General features: G+C 49.2%; 1 protein-coding gene across 1 annotated transcript in view; it reads right to left on the minus strand.

Moving 5' to 3' along the window:
• Window positions 1–18,412, minus strand: part of LOC123992476 (syntaxin-1A) — a 122,815-nt gene that overhangs the window by 2,305 nt on the left and 102,098 nt on the right. Inside the window, exons 5-7 of the mRNA XM_046293639.1 lie at window positions 9,307–9,380; window positions 7,219–7,356; window positions 2,371–2,481 (exon numbers count right to left, since the gene is read on the minus strand). Coding sequence (XP_046149595.1) covers window positions 2,371–2,481; window positions 7,219–7,356; window positions 9,307–9,380 — 323 coding nt within the window. The remainder of the gene's footprint in view (window positions 1–2,370; window positions 2,482–7,218; window positions 7,357–9,306; window positions 9,381–18,412) is intronic.

Below are 18,412 nucleotides of genomic sequence, written 5' to 3' on the forward strand. Positions count from 1 at the left end.
GTGTTCTTCACTATTTACCAAATAAACTAAAGGAAAAAATGAGTTAAAAAAGTAACACAATAACAATAACGAGGCTATGTACAGGGGGTACCGGTACCCGAGTCAATGTGCCGGGGGGTACAGAACCGGTCTGCCCAGTAACTATGTGTTCCAGCTCTTCACTATTTGACTTCTATTATCCATGGTGGGTGAAGCTAGACCAGAGTGTGGAAGACTTGGAGTCATCCTCCCGGGAGGTGCCAAGGCCCTAAACCAGGCCTCTCTCAGCCCAGAGGGGTGACCCAGCCTCAGGCCAAGGTCTGGATGTTGGTGGCTCCCCTAACTGAGCCCGACAGCCAGAGATGTGATGAGGATGGTCAGAGAGACAGCAAGGCAAACCCCTATCAGGATCCTCTTCTGCACGGGAAGACGGAGAGGGAGGAGAGAGAGAGACATGGATGGGATGGAGTAGTGGAGAGAGAGAGACAGAGACAGAGACAGAGAGATGAAACCAGCTATCCAGAGAGAGAGAGGAAAACAGCTACCCAGGGGGAGATGAAAACAGCTACCCAGAGGGAAATGAAACCAGCTATCCAGAGAGAGAGAGAGAGAGAGAGAGAGAGAGAGAGAGAGAGAGAGAGAGAGAGAGAGAGAGAGAGAGAGAGAGAGAGAGAGAGAGAGAGAGAGAGAGAGAGAGAGAGAGAGAGAGAGAGAGAGAGAGAGAGAGAGAGAGAGAGAGAGAGAGAGACAGAGAGAGAGAGAGAGAGAGAGAGAGAGAGAGAGACATGGGTGGGATGGAGTAGTGAGAGAGAGAGAGAGAGAGAGAGAGAGAGAGAGAGAGAGAGAGAGAGAGAGAGAGAGAGAGAGAGAGAGAGAGAGAGAGAGAGAGAGAGAGAGAGACATGGGTGGGATGGAGTAGTGGAGAGAGAGAGAGAGAGACAGAGAGAGAGAGAGAGAGACAGAGAGAGAGACAGAGAGAGAGAGAGATGGAGGGAGATGAAACCAGCTATCCTGAGAGAGAGAGAGAGAGAGAGAGAGAGAGAGAGAGAGAGAGAGAGAGAGAGAGACAGAGAGAGAGAGAGAGACAGAGACAGAGACAGAGACAGAGACAGAGACAGAGACAGTGACAGTGACAGTGACAGTGACAGTGACAGAGACAGAGACACAGAGAGAGAGAGAGAGAGACAGAGACAGAGAGAGAGAGAGAGAGAGAGAGAGAGAGAGAGAGAGAGAGAGAGAGAGAGAGAGAGAGAGAGAGAGAGATAGATAGATAGATAGATAGATAGATAGATAGATAGATAGATAGATAGATAGATAGATAGATAGATAGATAGATAGATAGATAGATAGATAGATAGAGATAGAGAGACAGAGAGAGAGAGACAGAGACAGTGACAGTGACAGTGACAGTGACAGTGACAGTGACAGTGACAGAGACAGAGACAGAGACACAGAGAGAGAGAGAGAGAGAGAGAGAGAGAGAGAGAGAGAGAGAGAGAGAGAGAGAGAGAGAGAGAGAGAGAGAGAGAGAGAGAGAGAGATAGATAGATAGATAGATAGATAGATAGATAGATAGAGATAGATAGATAGATAGATAGATAGATAGAGAGACAGAGAGAGAGAGAGAGAGAGAGACAGAGAGAGAGAGAGAGAGACAGAGAGAGAGACCGAGAGAGAGACTGAGAGAGAGACCGAGAGAGAGACAGAGAGAGAGAGAGAGACATGGATGGGAGGAATGGAAGGAGTGCAGGGAAAAAGTGAAGGAAACCTCCAGTTCCTCACTTAATGTCTGCTCCTAATTCTGAAGAGACTATAACTGTCTCATGTGATGTCATGTTGACATAAAAAGCTAATTGTTTGAGGTGAAATCAGGGAGTATTGGGGACAGTGCCTTTACCAACCAGGAGAGGGCAGTGGGCCCTCAAACGGAGTCCAACTCGAGCTTCCTACATGCTGGGCAAAGGCAGAGGGGTGATGACAAACCACCTGAAGGCAAGTCAGGGAGGTTGGTTAATTCAGTCAGTCACATAACCTAAAATGAGGAGGATTCTGTGATACACTACATCAACTGCATAGTCCAGTCTCTACTTTCCCTTCAACGCAGGCAGGCACGGTGAAATACATTCACAAAGCATGCTATAAAAGACATTGTGTGTGAGAGAGAGAGAGAGAGAGAGAACACAAACTGATCTGAAGACAGAGCTATAACGGTCCATCCGTCAGCTCCAGGGGGGTGGTGTGTGTGTGTGTGTGTGTGTGTGTGTGTGTGTGTGTGTGTGTGTGTGTGTGTGTGTGTGTGTGTGTGTGTGTGTGTGTGTGTGTGTGTGTGTGTGTGTGTGTGTGTGTGTGTGTGTGTGTGTGTGTGTGTGTGTGTGTGTGAGAGAGACTCACCCGCCGGGCTTTACTCTGGTATTTAACAGCCTTCTTAGTGTCTGACACGGCCCTCTCCACATAGTCCACTGAATGCTCCACATTGTACTCTATACGGTCTATCATCTCCCCCTGAGAGAGGGGGGAGGGAGGAACGGGCACCACAGCAGAGGGATAGGAGGGGGGAGGGACACGACAGAGGGAGGGGGTAGGGACACAACAGTAGGAGGGGGAAAGGGACACAACAGAGGGAGGAGGGAGAGACACAACAGAGGGAGGGGGAAAGGGACACAACAGAGGGAGGGGGTAGGGACACAACAGAGGGAGGGGGAAAGGGACACAACAGAGGGAGGGGGAGGGACACAACAGAGGGAGGGGGAGGGACACAACAGAGGGAGGGGGAGGGAGGAACGGGCACCACAGCAGAGGGATGGGAGGGGGAGGGACACGACAGAGGGAGGGGGTAGGGACACAACAGAGGGAGGGGGAAAGGGACACAACAGAGGGAGGGGGACACAACAGAGGGAGAGGGGAGGGACACAACAGAGGGAGGGAGGGACACAACAGAGGGGGGGGGGCAACAGATGGGGAAACAGGTAGGGACAGAGAGGAGGAGGACGGAAACATGGTAGGAAGGAGGATATAGAGGAAGAGAGGGAAGAGTAGACAGACAGCAGAAAAGGAAGAGAGGGAAGGGAAGACAGACAGGGCAGAGGAAGAGAGGGAAGAGTAGACAGACAGGAGAAAAGGAAGAGAGGGAAGAGTAGACAGACAGGAGAAAAGGAAGAGAGGAAAGAGTAGACAGACAGGAGAAAAGGAAGAGAGGGAAGAGTAGACAGACAGGAGAAAAGGAAGAGAGGGAAGAGTAGACAGACAGGAGAAAAGGAAGAGAGGGAAGAGTAGACAGACAGGAGAAAAGGAAGAGAGGGAAGAGTAGACAGACAGGGTAGAGGAAGAGACAGCAGAGGAAGAGAGGGAAGAGTAGACAGACAGGGCAGAGGAAGAGAGGGAAGAGTAGACAGACAGGGCAGAGGAAGAGAGGGAAGAGTAGACAGACAGGAGAAAAGGAAGAGAGGGAGGGTTGTATGAGAGTATGTCCATAGACTGTGTGTTGTTGGGTCTCACTCTGTGGCCGCCCTTCTGCATGCTGACGGCAGCCTTGTAGTTGTCTCTGGCCTGTTCCACATAGTCCTGGGTGTTACACACGTTCTGCTCAATGTTGTTCACCAGCTCCCCCTGTTGGACAAAGCAGAAAACACACCTGAAGAGGAATGTACAGTTGAAGTCGGAAGTTTAAATACACTTAGATTGGAGTCATTAAAACTCATTTCTAAACCACTCCACAAATGTCTTGTTAACAAACTATAGTTTTGGTAAGTTGGTTAGGACATCTACTTTGGGCATGACAAGTAATTTTTCCAACAATTATTTACAGACAGATTATTTCACTTAGAATTCACTGTATCACAATTCCAGGGGTCAGAAGTTTACATAGACTAAGTTGACTGTGTCTTTAAACAGCTTGGAAAATTACAGAACATTATGTCATGACTTTAGAAGCTTCTGATAGGCTAATTGACATCTTTTGAGTCAATTGGAGGTGTACCTGTGGATGTATTTCAAGGCCAACCTTCAAACTCAGTGCCTCTTCTTGACATCATGGGAAAATCTAAAGAAATCAGCCAAGACCTCAGAAAAACAATTGTAGACCTCCACAAGGCTGGTTCATTCTTGGGAGTAATTTTCAAACACCTGAAGGTACCACATTAATCTGTACAAACAATAGTACGCAAGTATAAACACCATGGGACCACGCAGCCGTCATACCGCTCAGGAAGGAGACACGTTCTGTCTCCTAGACATGAACGTACTTTGGTGCGAAAAGTGCAAATCAATTCCAGAACAACAGTAAAGGACCTTGAGAGGATGCTGGAGGAAACAGGTGCAAAAGTATCTATATCCACAGTAAAACGAGTCCTATATCGACATAACCTGAAAGGCCGTTCAGCAAGGAAGAAAATAGATGGCATCATGAGGAAGGAAAATTAGGTGGATATACAAGACATCAGTCAGGAAGTTAAAGCTTTGTCGTAAATGGTTCTTCCAAATGGACAATGACTCCAAGCTTACTTCCAAAGTTGTGGCAAAATGGCTTAAAGACAACAAAGTCAAGGTATTGGAGTGGCCATCACAAAGCCCTGACCTCAATCCTATAGAAAATTTGTGGGCAGAACTGAAAAAACGTGTGCGAGCAAGGAGGCCTACAAACCTGAGTCAGTTACACCAGTTCTGTCAGGAGGAATGGGCCAAGATTCACCCAACTTATTGTGGGAAGCTTGTGGAAGGCTACCCAAAACGTGTGACTCAAGTTAAACAGTTTAAAGGCAATGCTACCAAATACTAATTGAGTGTATGTAAACTTCTGACCCACTGGGAATATGATGAAAGAAATAAAAGCTGAAATAAATCATTATCTCTACCATTATTCTGACATTTCACATTCTCAAAATAAAGTGGTGATCCTAACTGACCTAAGACAGGGGATTTCTACTAGGATTAAATGTCAGGAATTGTGAAAAACTGAGTTTAAATGTATTTGGCTAAGATGTATGTAAACTTCCATCTGCATTGTATTACACAAAATGCCAAACAGGTCATTTGAATTGAATTAAATAGATACAAATGAAGTACTATTGCAACTGAAAGCTAGCATGTAACAGAATATAAACACACGCATCTACTGACGTGTACACACACACGCACACGAACGCACACGCACACACACACACACACACACACACACACACACACACACACACACACACACACACACACACACACACACACACACACACACACACACACTTCCCATTTTACATCCAGTTTAATTTGAACAAAGCCCATTTCAACAGGTCAAGTTATTCAAAGTGAAGTTTTGGCCACTTGAATAATCTTACAACCTTTTTCAATCTCAATATTCTCAAAATTCCATCAATTAAATCCCCAACGGCCAACACACACTTCAATTTACAATATCAACTGTGTACTGACTGCACACATCAAGTGAAGAATTACAAGTGAATTACCTTGGGAGGTTAGTGGGATGCCCATACTCTCAGTGCTGTGCTCAGAGCCTGTTATGGTGGCGGGGGGGGGAGAGAGAATAGAGGGAAGAGAGGGAGGGAAGGACAGAAAGGTGGACAGAAAGGTGGGGGAGGGATGGCAGAGGGAGGAGAAGCAGAGAGACAACGACAGAGAGCCCGACTGGAATAGAAAGAAGCATTGTCTAGACTGATGTAGAGCCCAGGGTTAATTAATGAATTAGCCAAGCAGTAGTCTCATCAATTATTCAATCACACTTGTTCATTACAGCCCCAACACACTCATATTTATATGATCACACACACACGAACACACGAACACACACACACACACACACACACACACACACACACACACACACACACACACACACACACACACACACACACACACACACACACACACACACACACACACACACACACACACACACACACACACACACACTAATCCCCAGGGATTCAGCCCCCCACAGTCCAGTAGACACAGAGAGAGACTGATCCCACACTGTTCTGTATAGTACACACTGTTGCGAATAGCACAATCTACCACAATCTACCACTATATACCACCATCTAGCAGTATCCACTGCTATCTACCACCATCTAGCAGTATCTAACTCTATCTACCATTATCTAGCACCATCTACCACCATCTAGCACCATCTAGCAGTATCTACCTCTATCTACTATTATCTAGCACCATCTAGCAGTATCTACCTCTATCTACCAACATCTAGCACCATCTAGCACCATCTACCTCTATCTGCCACTATCTAGCAGTATCTACCTCTATCTACCACCATCTAGCAGTATCTACCTCTATCTACCACCATCTAGCAGTATCTACCTCTATCTACCACCATCTAGCAGTATCTACCTCTATCTACCACCATCTAGCAGTATCTACCTCTATCTACCACCATCTAGCACCATCTAGCACCATCTACCTCTATCTACCATTATCTAGCACCATCTAGCAGTATCTACCTCTATCTACCAACATCTAGCACCATCTACCTCTATCTACCACCATCTAGCAGTATCTACCTCTATCTACCACCATCTAGCACCATCTAGCAGTATCTACCTCTATCTACCACCATCTAGCACCATCTAGCAGTATCTACCTCTATCTACCATTATCTAGCACCATCTAGCAGTATCTACCTCTATCTACCACCATCTAGCAGTATCTACCTCTATCTACCACCATCTAGCACCATCTAGCAGTATCTAGCAGTATCTACCTACACAGGGCAGTGTCCCCAATCACTGCCCTGGGGCATTGGAATCTTGTTTTTTAGACCAGAGGAAAGGGTGCCTCCTACTGGCCCTCCAATACCTCTTCCAGCAGCATCTGGTCTCCCATCTAGTGACCGACAGGACCATCCCTGCTTCGCTTCAGAGGGAAGTCAGCAGTAGGATGCAGGGTGGTCTGCTGCTGGCCCGTACTTAAGTATCTATACACTATAATATGATCTATTATTATAATATGATCGATAACTATAATATGAAAGTCAGCAGTGGGATGCAGGGTGGTCTGCTGCTGGCATTGGTCTGGGAACAGACTGATATAGTGTTGCTATATGTGTGATAAAACACCAATCTATCCACTGTGAGGCCATATGCCCATGGAAACAGAGCTCAATGCTGGACCTGTTGGCTTCCTCAGCCCCTCTGTCCCAGTCTATGCCCAGGGGAAGTGAGGGGGTGGTGGGGTGCATGGCTAGGCGAGGCTGGGGTCTGGCTAATCGCTAGGCCTCACCTGGCTCTCCACCAGCATGGCCATGTCCATGAACATGTCATGTAGCTCACGGATGCTGTTCTCCAGCTTGATGATCTCAGTGTGACGAGTCTCGATCTCGTTCATTGCCTGCTGGGTGATGTTGGAGTCCATGACGATCTGGAGGATCGGGGGGGGGTGAGAGGATGAGAGACACATTAGATACGGCCATCTGCGCCACTTTCCTCTAAAAGACAGCTCTGTCTGGAATAATTATTCCAACGTTCTCCCAGGTGACAGAGAGCTGGCTAGCATGCCGATAAACAGCCGGTGCACCCTCTCCTCTCCTCCCCTACCCTGGTGTTCTCTACTCCCTCTCCTGTCCTCCTCCCTACCCCAGGGCTAGCCCTACCCACCACAGTACCCTGGCTACCCACCACTACATGAGGAATGAGAGTATAGCCTGGCTACCCACCACAGTACTAGCCTGGCTACCCACCACAATACATGAGGAATGAGAGTATAGCCTGGCTACCCACTACAGTACTAGCCTGGCTACCCACCACCTCTGGCTACCCACCACAGTACATGAGGAATGTAGCCTGGCTACCCACTAAAATACCCTGGCTACCCACCCTACAGGGTACATGAGGAATGAGAGTATAGCCTGGCTACCCACCACAGTACATGAGGAATGAGGAATGAGGAATGAGAGTATAGCCTGGCTACCCACCACAGTACATGAGGAATGAGAGTATAGCCTGGCTACCCACCACAGTACATGAGGAATGAGAGTATAGCCTGCTACCCACCACAGTACTACCCACCCACCACAGTACATGAGGAATGAGAGTATAGCCTGGCTACCCACCACAGTACATGAGGAATGAGAGTATAGCCTGGCTACCCACCACAGTACATGAGGAATGAGAGTATAGCCTGGCTACCCACCACAGTACATGAGGAATGAGAGTATAGCCTGGCTACCCACCACAGTAAATACATGAGGAATGAGAGTATAGCCTGGCTACCCACCACAGTACATGAGGAATGAGAGTATAGCCTGGCTACCCACCACAGTACATGAGGAATGAGAGTATAGCCTGGCTACCCACCACAGTACATGAGGAATGAGAGTATAGCCTGGCTACCCACCACAGTACATGAGGAATGAGAGGCTACCCACCACAGTACATGAGGAATGAGAGTATAGCCTGGCTACCCACCACAGTACATGAGGAATGGAATGTGGCTACCCACCACAGTACATGAGGAATGAGAGTTTTTCTAAACAACATGAGGAATGGTGAAGATTCTGGGTTCTAAACACTCACCCCTGAGGTGAAGATCTCTGGGTTCTAAACACTCCCCTGAGGTGAAGAGATCTCTGAGGTGAAGGGTTCTAAACACTCACCCCTGAGGTGAAGATCTCTGGGTTCTAAACACTCACTGAGGTGAAGACTAAACACTCACCCTGAGGTGAAGATCTCTGAGGTGAAGTTCTAAAACTCACTGAGGTGAAGACTAAACACTCACCTCTGAGGTGAAGATCTCTGGGTTCTAAACACTCACCCCTGAGGTGAAGATCTCTGGGTTCTAAACACTCACCCCTGAGGTGAAGATCTCTGGGTTCTAAACACTCACCTCTGAGGTGAAGATCTCTGGGTTCTAAACACTCACCCCTGAGGTGAAGATCTCACCCCTGAGGTGAAGATCTCTGGGTTCTAAACACTCACCCCTGAGGTGAAGATCTCTGGGTTCTAAACACTCACCCCTGAGGTGAAGATCTCTGGGTTCTAAACACTCACCCCTGAGGTGAAGATCTCTGGGTTCTAAACACTCACCCCTGAGGTGAAGATCTCTGGGTTCTAACGCTCACCCCTGAGGTGAAGATCTCTGGGTTCTAAACACTCACCCCTTAGGTGAAGATCTCTGGGTTCTAAACACTCACCCCTGAGGTGAAGATCTCTGGGTTCTAAACACTCACCTCTGAGGTGAAGATCTCTGGTTTCTAAACACTCACCCCTTAGGTGAAGATCTCTGGGTTCTAACGCTCACCCCTGAGGTGAAGATCTCTGGGTTCTAAACACTCACCCCTTAGGTGAAGATCTCTGGGTTCTAAACACTCACCCCTGAGGTGAAGATCGCTGGGTTGTCACTCTCTAACATGCTCTCCAGCTCCTCGTTTGTTGTATTCCTCCCAGCTGTAAACACACACACACACACACACACACACACACACACAGACACACACACACACACACACACACACACACACACACACACACACACACACACACACACACACACACACACACACACACACACACACACACACACACACACACACACACACACACACACAGCTCATCAATATGGATTGTGGTTTGCATGCAACATTCCGGTTCAGAGCATGATCACCAAATGTCTACAGAATCAATATGTAACAGCTGGAAACACCCCGCAGACGTCCACTGATCTGACCTTCTATTCCCAACCCCAGGTGGTACATGAAACACACCCAGACATGCTACGGAGTGTGTGTGTGTGTGTGTGTGTGTGTGTGTGTGTGTGTGTGTGTGTGTGTGTGTGTGTCCATTCACACAAACCAAGACGGGTCCTTCACTTTCGTCAGGTAAAGGACAGGAGAAATAAATCATTGTGTGATTGCTGGATCATTCACAGCACTAACAGTCACCCCCAGGCTTATTCACAGCACTAACAGTCACCCCCAGGCTCATTCACAGCACTAACAGTCACCCCCAGGCTTATTCACAGCACTAACAGTCACCCCCAGGCTCATTCACAGAACTAACAGTCACCCCCAGGCTCATTCACAGAACTAACAGTCACCCCCAGGCTCATTCACAGAACTAACAGTCACTCCCAGGCTCATTCACAGAACTAACAGTCACCCCCAGGCTCATTCACAGAACTAACAGTCACCCCCAGGCTCATTCACAGAACTAACAGTCACCCCCAGGCTCATTCACAGAACTAACAGTCACCCCCAGGCTCATTCACAGAACTAACAGTCACCCCCAGGCTCATTCACGGAACTAACAGTCACCCCCAGGCTCATTCACAGAACTAACAGTCACCCCCAGGCTCATTCACAGAACTAACAGTCACCCCAGGCTCATTCACAGAACTAACAGTCACCCCAGGCTCATTCACAGAACTAACAGTCACCCCCAGGCTCATTCACAGAACTAACAGTCACCCCAGGCTCATTCACAGAACTAACAGTCACCCCAGGCTCATTCACAGAACTAACAGTCACCCCAGGCTCATTCACAGAACTAACAGTCACCCCCAGGCTCATTCACAGAACTAACAGTCACCCCAGGCTCATTCACAGAACTAACAGTCACCCCAGGCTCATTCACAGAACTAACAGTCACCCCCAGGCTCATTCACAGAACTAACAGTCACCCCAGGCTCATTCACAGATTTGTATTTGATCATGTATATGTTTCTGCTGTTTGTTCTATGTTATAGGGCCAAAAAGATTGAAGAAGTGGTTTATCCATACATCTCCATTTTGGATGGATCATTCTTTGTGTTGTTGTTTGTTTAGTGTTTTCCAATTTTAGTGAAGTCCTAAGCTAACATTTTCAGGGTTGCTGTGTTTTTGGTTGAATAGTCCATTCTTTCCCTCTCGCCCTCCTCTCCTCATGTGCTCCCTCCTCTCCTCCTCTCCCTCCTCTTCTCCATTCAGTCTCCACCTCAGTCTCCACCTGTCTCCATTCAGTCTCCACCTCAGTCTCCATTCAGTCTCTATTCAGTCTCTATTCAGTCTCCACCTCCCTCTCCACCTCAGTCTTCACCTCCCTCTCCACCTGTCTCCATTCAGTCTCCATCTCCACCTCCATCTCCCTCTCCACCTCAGTCTCCACCTGTCTCCATTCAGTCTCCATCTCTACCTCTGTATCCATCTCCCTCTCCACCTGTCTCCATTCAGTCTCCACCTCAGTCTCCATCTCTACCTCTGTATCCATCTCCCTCTCCACCTCAGTCTCCATTATGTCTCCACCTCCCTCTCCACCTCAGTCTCCACCTCCCTCTCCACCTCAGTCTACATCTCCCTCTCCACCTGTCTTCACCTCCCTCTCCACCTGTCTTCATTCAGTCTCCACCTCAGTCTCCATCTCCACCTCCATCTCCCTCTCCACCTCAGTCTCCACCTGTCTCCATTCAGTCTCCACCTCCATCTCCATCTCAGTCTTCACCTGTCTCTATTCAGTCTCCACCTCAGTCTCCATCTCCACCTCCGTCTCCATCTCCCTCTCCATTCAGTCTCCACCTGTCTCCATTCAGTCTCCACCTCAGTCTCCACCTCAGTCTCAATCTCCCTCTCCACCTTAGTCTCCATTCAGTCTCCACCTCAGTCTCCATCTCCCTCTCCACCTCCCTCTCCACCTGTCTCCATTCAGTCTCCACCTCAGTCTCCATCTCCCTCCCCACCTCCCTCTCCACCTCAGTCTCCATCTCCCTCTCCACCTCCCTCTCCACCTGTCTCCATTCAATCTCCACCTCAGTCTCCACCTCCCTCTCCACCTCCCTCTCCACCTGTCTCCACCTCAGTCTCCATTTCCACCTCCGTCTCCATCTCCCTCTCCACCTGTCTCCACCTCAGTCTCCACCTCAGTCTCCACCTCCGTATCCATCTCAGTCTTCACCTCCCTCTCCACCTCAGTCTCCCTCTCCACCTCAGTCTCCCTCTCCATCTCAGTCTTCACCTCCCTCTCCGCCTCAGTATCCCTCTCCGTCTCAGTCTTCACCTCCCTCTCCACCTCAGTCTCCCTCTCCGTCTCAGTCTTCACCTCCCTCTCCACCTCAGTCTCCCTCTCCATATCAGTCTTCACCTCCCTCTCCACCTCAGTCTCCCTCTCCATCTCAGTCTTCACCTCCCTCTCCACCTCAGTCTCCCTCTCCGTCTCAGTCTCCACCTCAGTCTCCCTCTCCGTCTCAGTCTTCACCTCCCTCTCCACCTCAGTCTCCCTCTCCGTCTCAGTCTTCACCTCCCTCTCCACCTCAGTCTCACTCTCCATCTCAGTCTTCACCTCCCTCTCCACCTCAGTCTCCCTCTCCGTCTCAGTCTCCACCTCAGTCTCCACCTGTCTCCATTCAGTCTCCACCTCAGTCTCCATTCAGTCTCTATTCAGTCTCCACCTCAGTCTTCACCTCCCTCTCCACCTGTCTCCATTCAGTCTCCACATCAGTCTCCATCTCCACCTCCATCTCCCTCTCCACCTCAGTCTCCACCTCAGTCTCCACCTGTCTCCATTCAGTCTCCATCTCTACCTCCGTATCCATCTCCCTCTCCACCTGTCTCCATTCAGTCTCCACCTCAGTCTCCATCTCTACCTCCGTATCCATCTCCCTCTCCACCTCAGTCTCCATTATGTCTCCACCTCAGTCTCCACCTCAGTCTCTACCTCCCTCTCCACCTCAGTCTACATCTCCCTCTCCACCTGTCTTCACCTCCCTCTCCACCTGTCTCCATTCAATCTCCACCTCAGTCTTCACCTCCCTCTCCACCTGTCTTCATTCAGTCTCCACCTCAGTCTCCATCTCCACCTCCATCTCCCTCTCCACCTCAGTCTCCACCTGTCTCCATTCAGTCTCCACCTCCATCTCAGTCTTCACCTGTCTCTATTCAGTCTCCACCTCAGTCTCCATCTCCACCTCCGTCTCCATCTCCCTCTCCACCTCAGTCTCCATTCAGTCTCCACCTCAGTCTCCCTCTCCGTCTCAGTCTTCACCTCCCTCTCCACCTCAGTCTCCCTCTCCATCTCAGTCTTCACCTCCCTCTCCACCTCAGTCTCCCTCTCCATCTCAGTCTTCACCTCCCTCTCCACCTCAGTCTCACTCTCCATCTCAGTCTACACCTCCCTCTCCACCTCAGTCTCCCTCTTCATCTCAGTCTTCACCTCCCTCTCCACCTCAGTCTCACTCTCCATCTCAGTCTTCACCTCCCTCTCCACCTCAGTCTCCACCTGTCTCCGTTTCCATCTGTACCTTAGTCTCCATCTCCCTCTCCACATCCCTGTATACTTGTCTCCACCTGGAAGGACCGACCATTCCATGACATCAACATATAGTTGTAACCACGGTTTCAGGCTGTGTTTTTTTTTAACCTTTATTTAACTAGGCAAGTCAGTTAAGAACAAATTATTATTTTCAATGACAGCCTAGGAACAGTAACAGCCAACAATGCTTAAACAAGCTTATATTTTGGGTTCTGATGGGGTATGTCAGTTGAACTAAGCTTGTGAAGATAAGTTATATTCTTCAAGAAGGTATATATCATGAATTTAAAGGTTAAAAAAATAATGGATGTACCAACAGCCCCTTTAAACACCTGTCTCTCCTGGACCAGGCTTCATTAGACCATGCTCAGGACTGGGACAGGAGGAGAGGCTGGATCTAATGTGTGTGTGTCTGGGGTCAGGGTTGGGGCTCCAAGGCAGTGGCTGTCATGGTGAGTAATAGTGGTCGGGGGGTCAGGGCCCATGATTACCTTCCTGGTCAGAATACTGATGCAGCTGCCCTCTGATAGATACCAGTGTGTGTGTGTCACGGCACAATCACTCAAATGAGGAGAGGGAGAGAGGACAGATAAAGCAGGAGATGACGCCCATCTCACAGCCCTCCAAATGAGGAGAGGGAGAGAGGACAGATAAAGCAGGAGATGACGCCCATCTCACAGCCCTCCAAATGAGGAGAGGGAGAGAGGACAGATAGAGATGACGCCCATCTCGCAGCCCTCCAAATGAGGAGAGGGAGAGAGGACAGATAGAGATGACGCCCATCTCAGAGCCCTCCAAATGAGGAGAGGGAGAGAGAACAGATAAAGCAGGAGATGACGCCCATCTCAGAGCCCTCCAAATGAGGAGAGGGAGAGAGGACAGATAGAGATGACGCCCATCTCACAGCCCTCCAAATGAGGAGAGGGAGAGAGGACAGATAGAGATGACACCCGTCTCGCAGCCCTCCAAATGAGGAGAGGGAGAGAGGACAGATAGAGATGACACCCGTCTCGCAGCCCTGCAAGTGTATCCCTCATAACATTCATCTCTCGCAACTTGGGTTTCACAAGATTACCTCTACCTCTGTTTCTCTCTCTCTCCTCCATCTCTCTGTTTCTCTCTCTCTCTTCTCCATCTCTCTGTTTCTCTCTCTCTCTCCTCACATTTACATTTACATTTAAGTCATTTAGCAGACACTCTTATCCAGAGCGACTTACAAATTGGTGCATTCACCTTATGACATCCAGTGGAACAGCCACTTTACAATAGTGCAACTAAATCTTTTAAGGGGGGGGGGTGAGAAGGATTACTTTATCCTATCCTAGGTATTCCTTAAAGAGGTGGGGTTTCAGGTGTCTCCGGAAGGTGGTGATTGACTCCGCTGTCCTGGCGTCGTGAGGGAGTTTGTTCCACCATTGGGGGGCCAGAGCAGCGAACAGTTTTGACTGGGCTGAGCGGGAACTGTACTTCCTCAGTGGTAGGGAGGCGAGCAGGCCAGAGGTGGATGACCGCAGTGCCCTTGTTTGGGTGTAGGGCCTGATCAGAGCCTGGAGGTGCTGAGGTGCTGTTCCCCTCACAGCTCCGTAGGCAAGCACCATGGTCTTGTAGCGGATGCGAGCTTCAACTGGAAGCCAGTGGAGAGAACGGAGGAGCAGGGTGACGTGAGAGAACTTGGGAAGGTTGAACACCAGACGGGCTGCGGCGTTCTGGATGAGTTGTAGGGGGTTAATGGCACAGGCAGGGAGCCCAGCCAACAGCGAGTTGCAGTAATCCAGACGGGAGATGACAAGTGCCTGGATTAGGACCTGCGCCGCTTCCTGTGTGAGGCAGGGTCGTACTCTGCGGATGTTGTAGAGCATGAACCTACAGGAACGGGCCACCGCCTTGATGTTGGTTGAGAACGACAGGGTGTTATCCAGGATCACGCCAAGGTTCTTAGCGCTTTGGGAGGAGGACACAATGGAGTTGTCAACCGTGATGGCGAGATCATGGAACGGGCAGTCCTTCCCCGGGAGGAAGAGCAGCTCCGTCTTGTCGAGGTTCAGCTTGAGGTGGTGATCCGTCATCCACACTGATATGTCTGCCAGACATGCAGAGATGCGATTCGCCACCTGGTCATCCATCTCTCGGTGTCTCTCTCTCTCCTCCAACCCTCCATCTCTCTGTTTCTCTCTCTCTCCTCCATCTCTCTGTTTCTCTCTCTCTCTCCCCTCCATCTCTCTGTTTCTCTCTCTCTCCTCCATCTCTGTTTCTCTCTCTCTCCTCCACCCCTCCATCTCTCTGTTTCTCTCTCTCTCCTCCATCTCTCTGTTTCTCTCTCTCCTCCACCCCTCCATCTCTCTGTTTCTCTCTCTCTCCTCCACCCCTCCATCTCTCTGTTTCTCTCTCTCTCCTCCACCCCTCCATCTCTCTGTTTCTCTCTCTCTCCTCCATCTCTGTTTCTCTCTCTCTCCTCCACCCCTCCATCTCTCTGTTTCTCTCTCTCTCCTCCATTTCTCTGTTTCTCTCTCTCTCTCCTCCATCTCTCTGTTTCTCTCTCTCTCCTCCATCTCTCTGTTTCTCTCTCTCTCCTCCATTTCTCTGTTTCTCTCTCTCTCTCCTCCATCTCTCTGTTTCTCTCTCTCTCCTCCATCTCTCTGTTTCTCTCTCTCTCTCCTCCATCTCTCTGTTTCTCTCTCTCTCTCCTCCATCTCTCTGTTTCTCTCTCTCTCCTCCATCTCTCTGTTTCTCTCTCTCTCTCCTCCATCTCTCTGTTTCTCTCTCTCTCCTCCATCTCTGTTTCTCTCCCCCTCCATCTCTCTGTTTCTCTCTCTCTCCTCCACCCCTCCATCTCTCTGTTTCTCTCTCTCTCTCCTCCCCCTCCATCTCTCTGTTTCTCTCTCTCTCCTCCATCTCTCTTTTTCTCTCTCTCCTCCTCCACCCCTCCATCTCTCTGTTTCTCTCTCTCTCCTCCATTTCTCTGTTTCTCTCTCTCTCTCCTCCATCTCTCTGTTTCTCTCTCTCTCCTCCATCTCTCTGTTTCTCTCTCTCTCTCCTCCATCTCTCTGTTTCTCTCTCTCTCTCCTCCATCTCTCTGTTTCTCTCTCTCTCCTCCATCTCTCTGTTTCTCTCTCTCTCTCCTCCATCTCTCTGTTTCTCTCTCTCTCCTCCATCTCTGTTTCTCTCTCTCTCCTCCATCTCTCTGTTTCTCTCTCTCTCCTCCATCTCTCTGTTTCTCTCTCTCTCTCCTCCATCTCTCTGTTTCTCTCTCTCTCCTCCATCTCTGTTTCTCTCTCTCTCTCCTCCATCTCTCTGTTTTTCTCTCTCTCTCCTCCATCTCTCTGTTTCTCTCTCTCTCTCCTCCATCTCTCTGTTTCTCTCTCTCTCTCCTCCATCTCTCTGTTTCTCTCTCTCTCTCCTCCATCTCTGTTTCTCTCTCTCTCCTCCATCTCTGTTTCTCTCTCTCTCCTCCATCTCTGTTTCTCTCTCTCTCCTCCATCTCTCTGTTTCTCTCTCTCTCCTCCATCTCTGTTTCTCTCTCTCTCCTCCATCTCTCTGTTTCTCTCTCTCTCCTCCATCTCTCTGTTTCTCTCTCTCTCTCCTCCATCTCTCTGTTTCTCTCTCTCTCTCCTCCATCTCTCTGTTTCTCTCTCTCTCCTCCATCTCTCTGTTTCTCTCTCTCTCCTCCATCTCTCTGTTTCTCTCTCTCTCCTCCATCTCTCTGTTTCTCTCTCTCTCTCCTCCATCTCTCTGTTTTCTCTCTCTCTCCTCCATCTCTCTGTTTTTCTCTCTCTCTCCTCCATCTCTCTGTTTCTCTCTCTCTCTCCTCCATCTCTCTGTTTCTCTCTCTCTCTCCCTCCATCTCTCTGTTTCTCTCTCTCTCTCCTCCATCTCTCTGTTCTCTCTCCTCCATCTCTGTTTCTCTCTCTCTCCTCCATCTCTGTTTCTCTCTCTCTCCTCCATCTCTCTGTTTCTCTCTCTCTCTCCTCCATCTCTCTGTTTCTCTCTCTCTCCTCCATCTCTGTTTCTCTCTCTCTCCTCCATCTCTGTTTCTCTCTCTCTCCTCCATCTCTCTGTTTCTCTCTCTCTCTCCTCCATCTCTGTTTTCTCTCTCTCTCTCCTCCATCTCTCTGTTTCTCTCTCTCTCTCCTCCATCTCTCTGTTTCTCTCTCTCTCCTCCATCTCTGTTTCTCTCTCTCTCCTCCATCTCTGTTTCTCTCTCTCTCCTCCATCTCTGTTTCTCTCTCTCTCTCCTCCATCTCTGTTTCTCTCTCTCTCCTCCATCTCTGTTTCTCTCTCTCTCTCCTCCATCTCTCTGTTTCTCTCTCTCTCTCCTCCATCTCTCTGTTTCTCTCTCTCTCCTCCATCTCTGTTTCTCTCTCTCTCCTCCATCTCTGTTTCTCTCTCTCTCCTCCATCTCTGTTTCTCTCTCTCTCTCCTCCATCTCTGTTTCTCTCTCTCTCTCCTCCATCTCTGTTTCTCTCTCTCTCCTCCATCTCTCTGTTTCTCTCTCTCCTCCATCTCTGTTTCTCTCTCTCTCCTCCATCTCTCTGTTCTCTCTCTCTCTCCTCCATCTCTCTGTTTCTCTCTCTCTGTTTCTCTCTCTCTCTCTCCATCTCTCTGTTTCTCTCTCTCTCCTCCATCTCTCTGTTTCTCTCTCTCTCCTCCATCTCTCTGTTTCTCTCTCTCTCCTCCATCTCTGTTTCTCTCTCTCTCTCCTCCATCTCTCTGTTTCTCTCTCTCTCTCCTCCATCTCTCTGTTTCTCTCTCTCTCTCCTCCATCTCTCTGTTTCTCTCTCTCTCTCCTCCATCTCTCTGTTTCTCTCTCTCTCTCCTCCATCTCTGTTTCTCTCTCTCTCCTCCATCTCTGTTTCTCTCTCTCTCCTCCATCTCTGTTTATCTCTCTCTCCCTCATCTCTCTGTTTATCTCTCTCTCCCTCATCTCTCTGTTTATCTCTCTCTCTCCTCCATCTCTCTGTTTATCTCTCTCTCCCTCACCTCTCTGTTTATCTCTCTCTCCCTCACCTCTCTGTTTATCTCTCTCTCCCTCACCTCTCTGTTTATCTCTCTCTCTCCTCCACCTCTCTGTTTATCTCTCTCTCCCTCACCTCTCTGTTTATCTCTCTCTCCCTCACCTCTCTGTTTATCTCTCTCTCCCTCACCTCTCTGTTTATCTCTCTCTCCTCCACCTCTCTGTTTATCTCTCTCTCCCTCATCTCTCT

The sequence above is a fragment of the Oncorhynchus gorbuscha genome, linkage group LG13 (genome assembly GCF_021184085.1).
Source record: "Oncorhynchus gorbuscha isolate QuinsamMale2020 ecotype Even-year linkage group LG13, OgorEven_v1.0, whole genome shotgun sequence".
In the NCBI taxonomy this organism is placed as follows: Eukaryota; Metazoa; Chordata; class Actinopteri; order Salmoniformes; family Salmonidae; genus Oncorhynchus; species Oncorhynchus gorbuscha.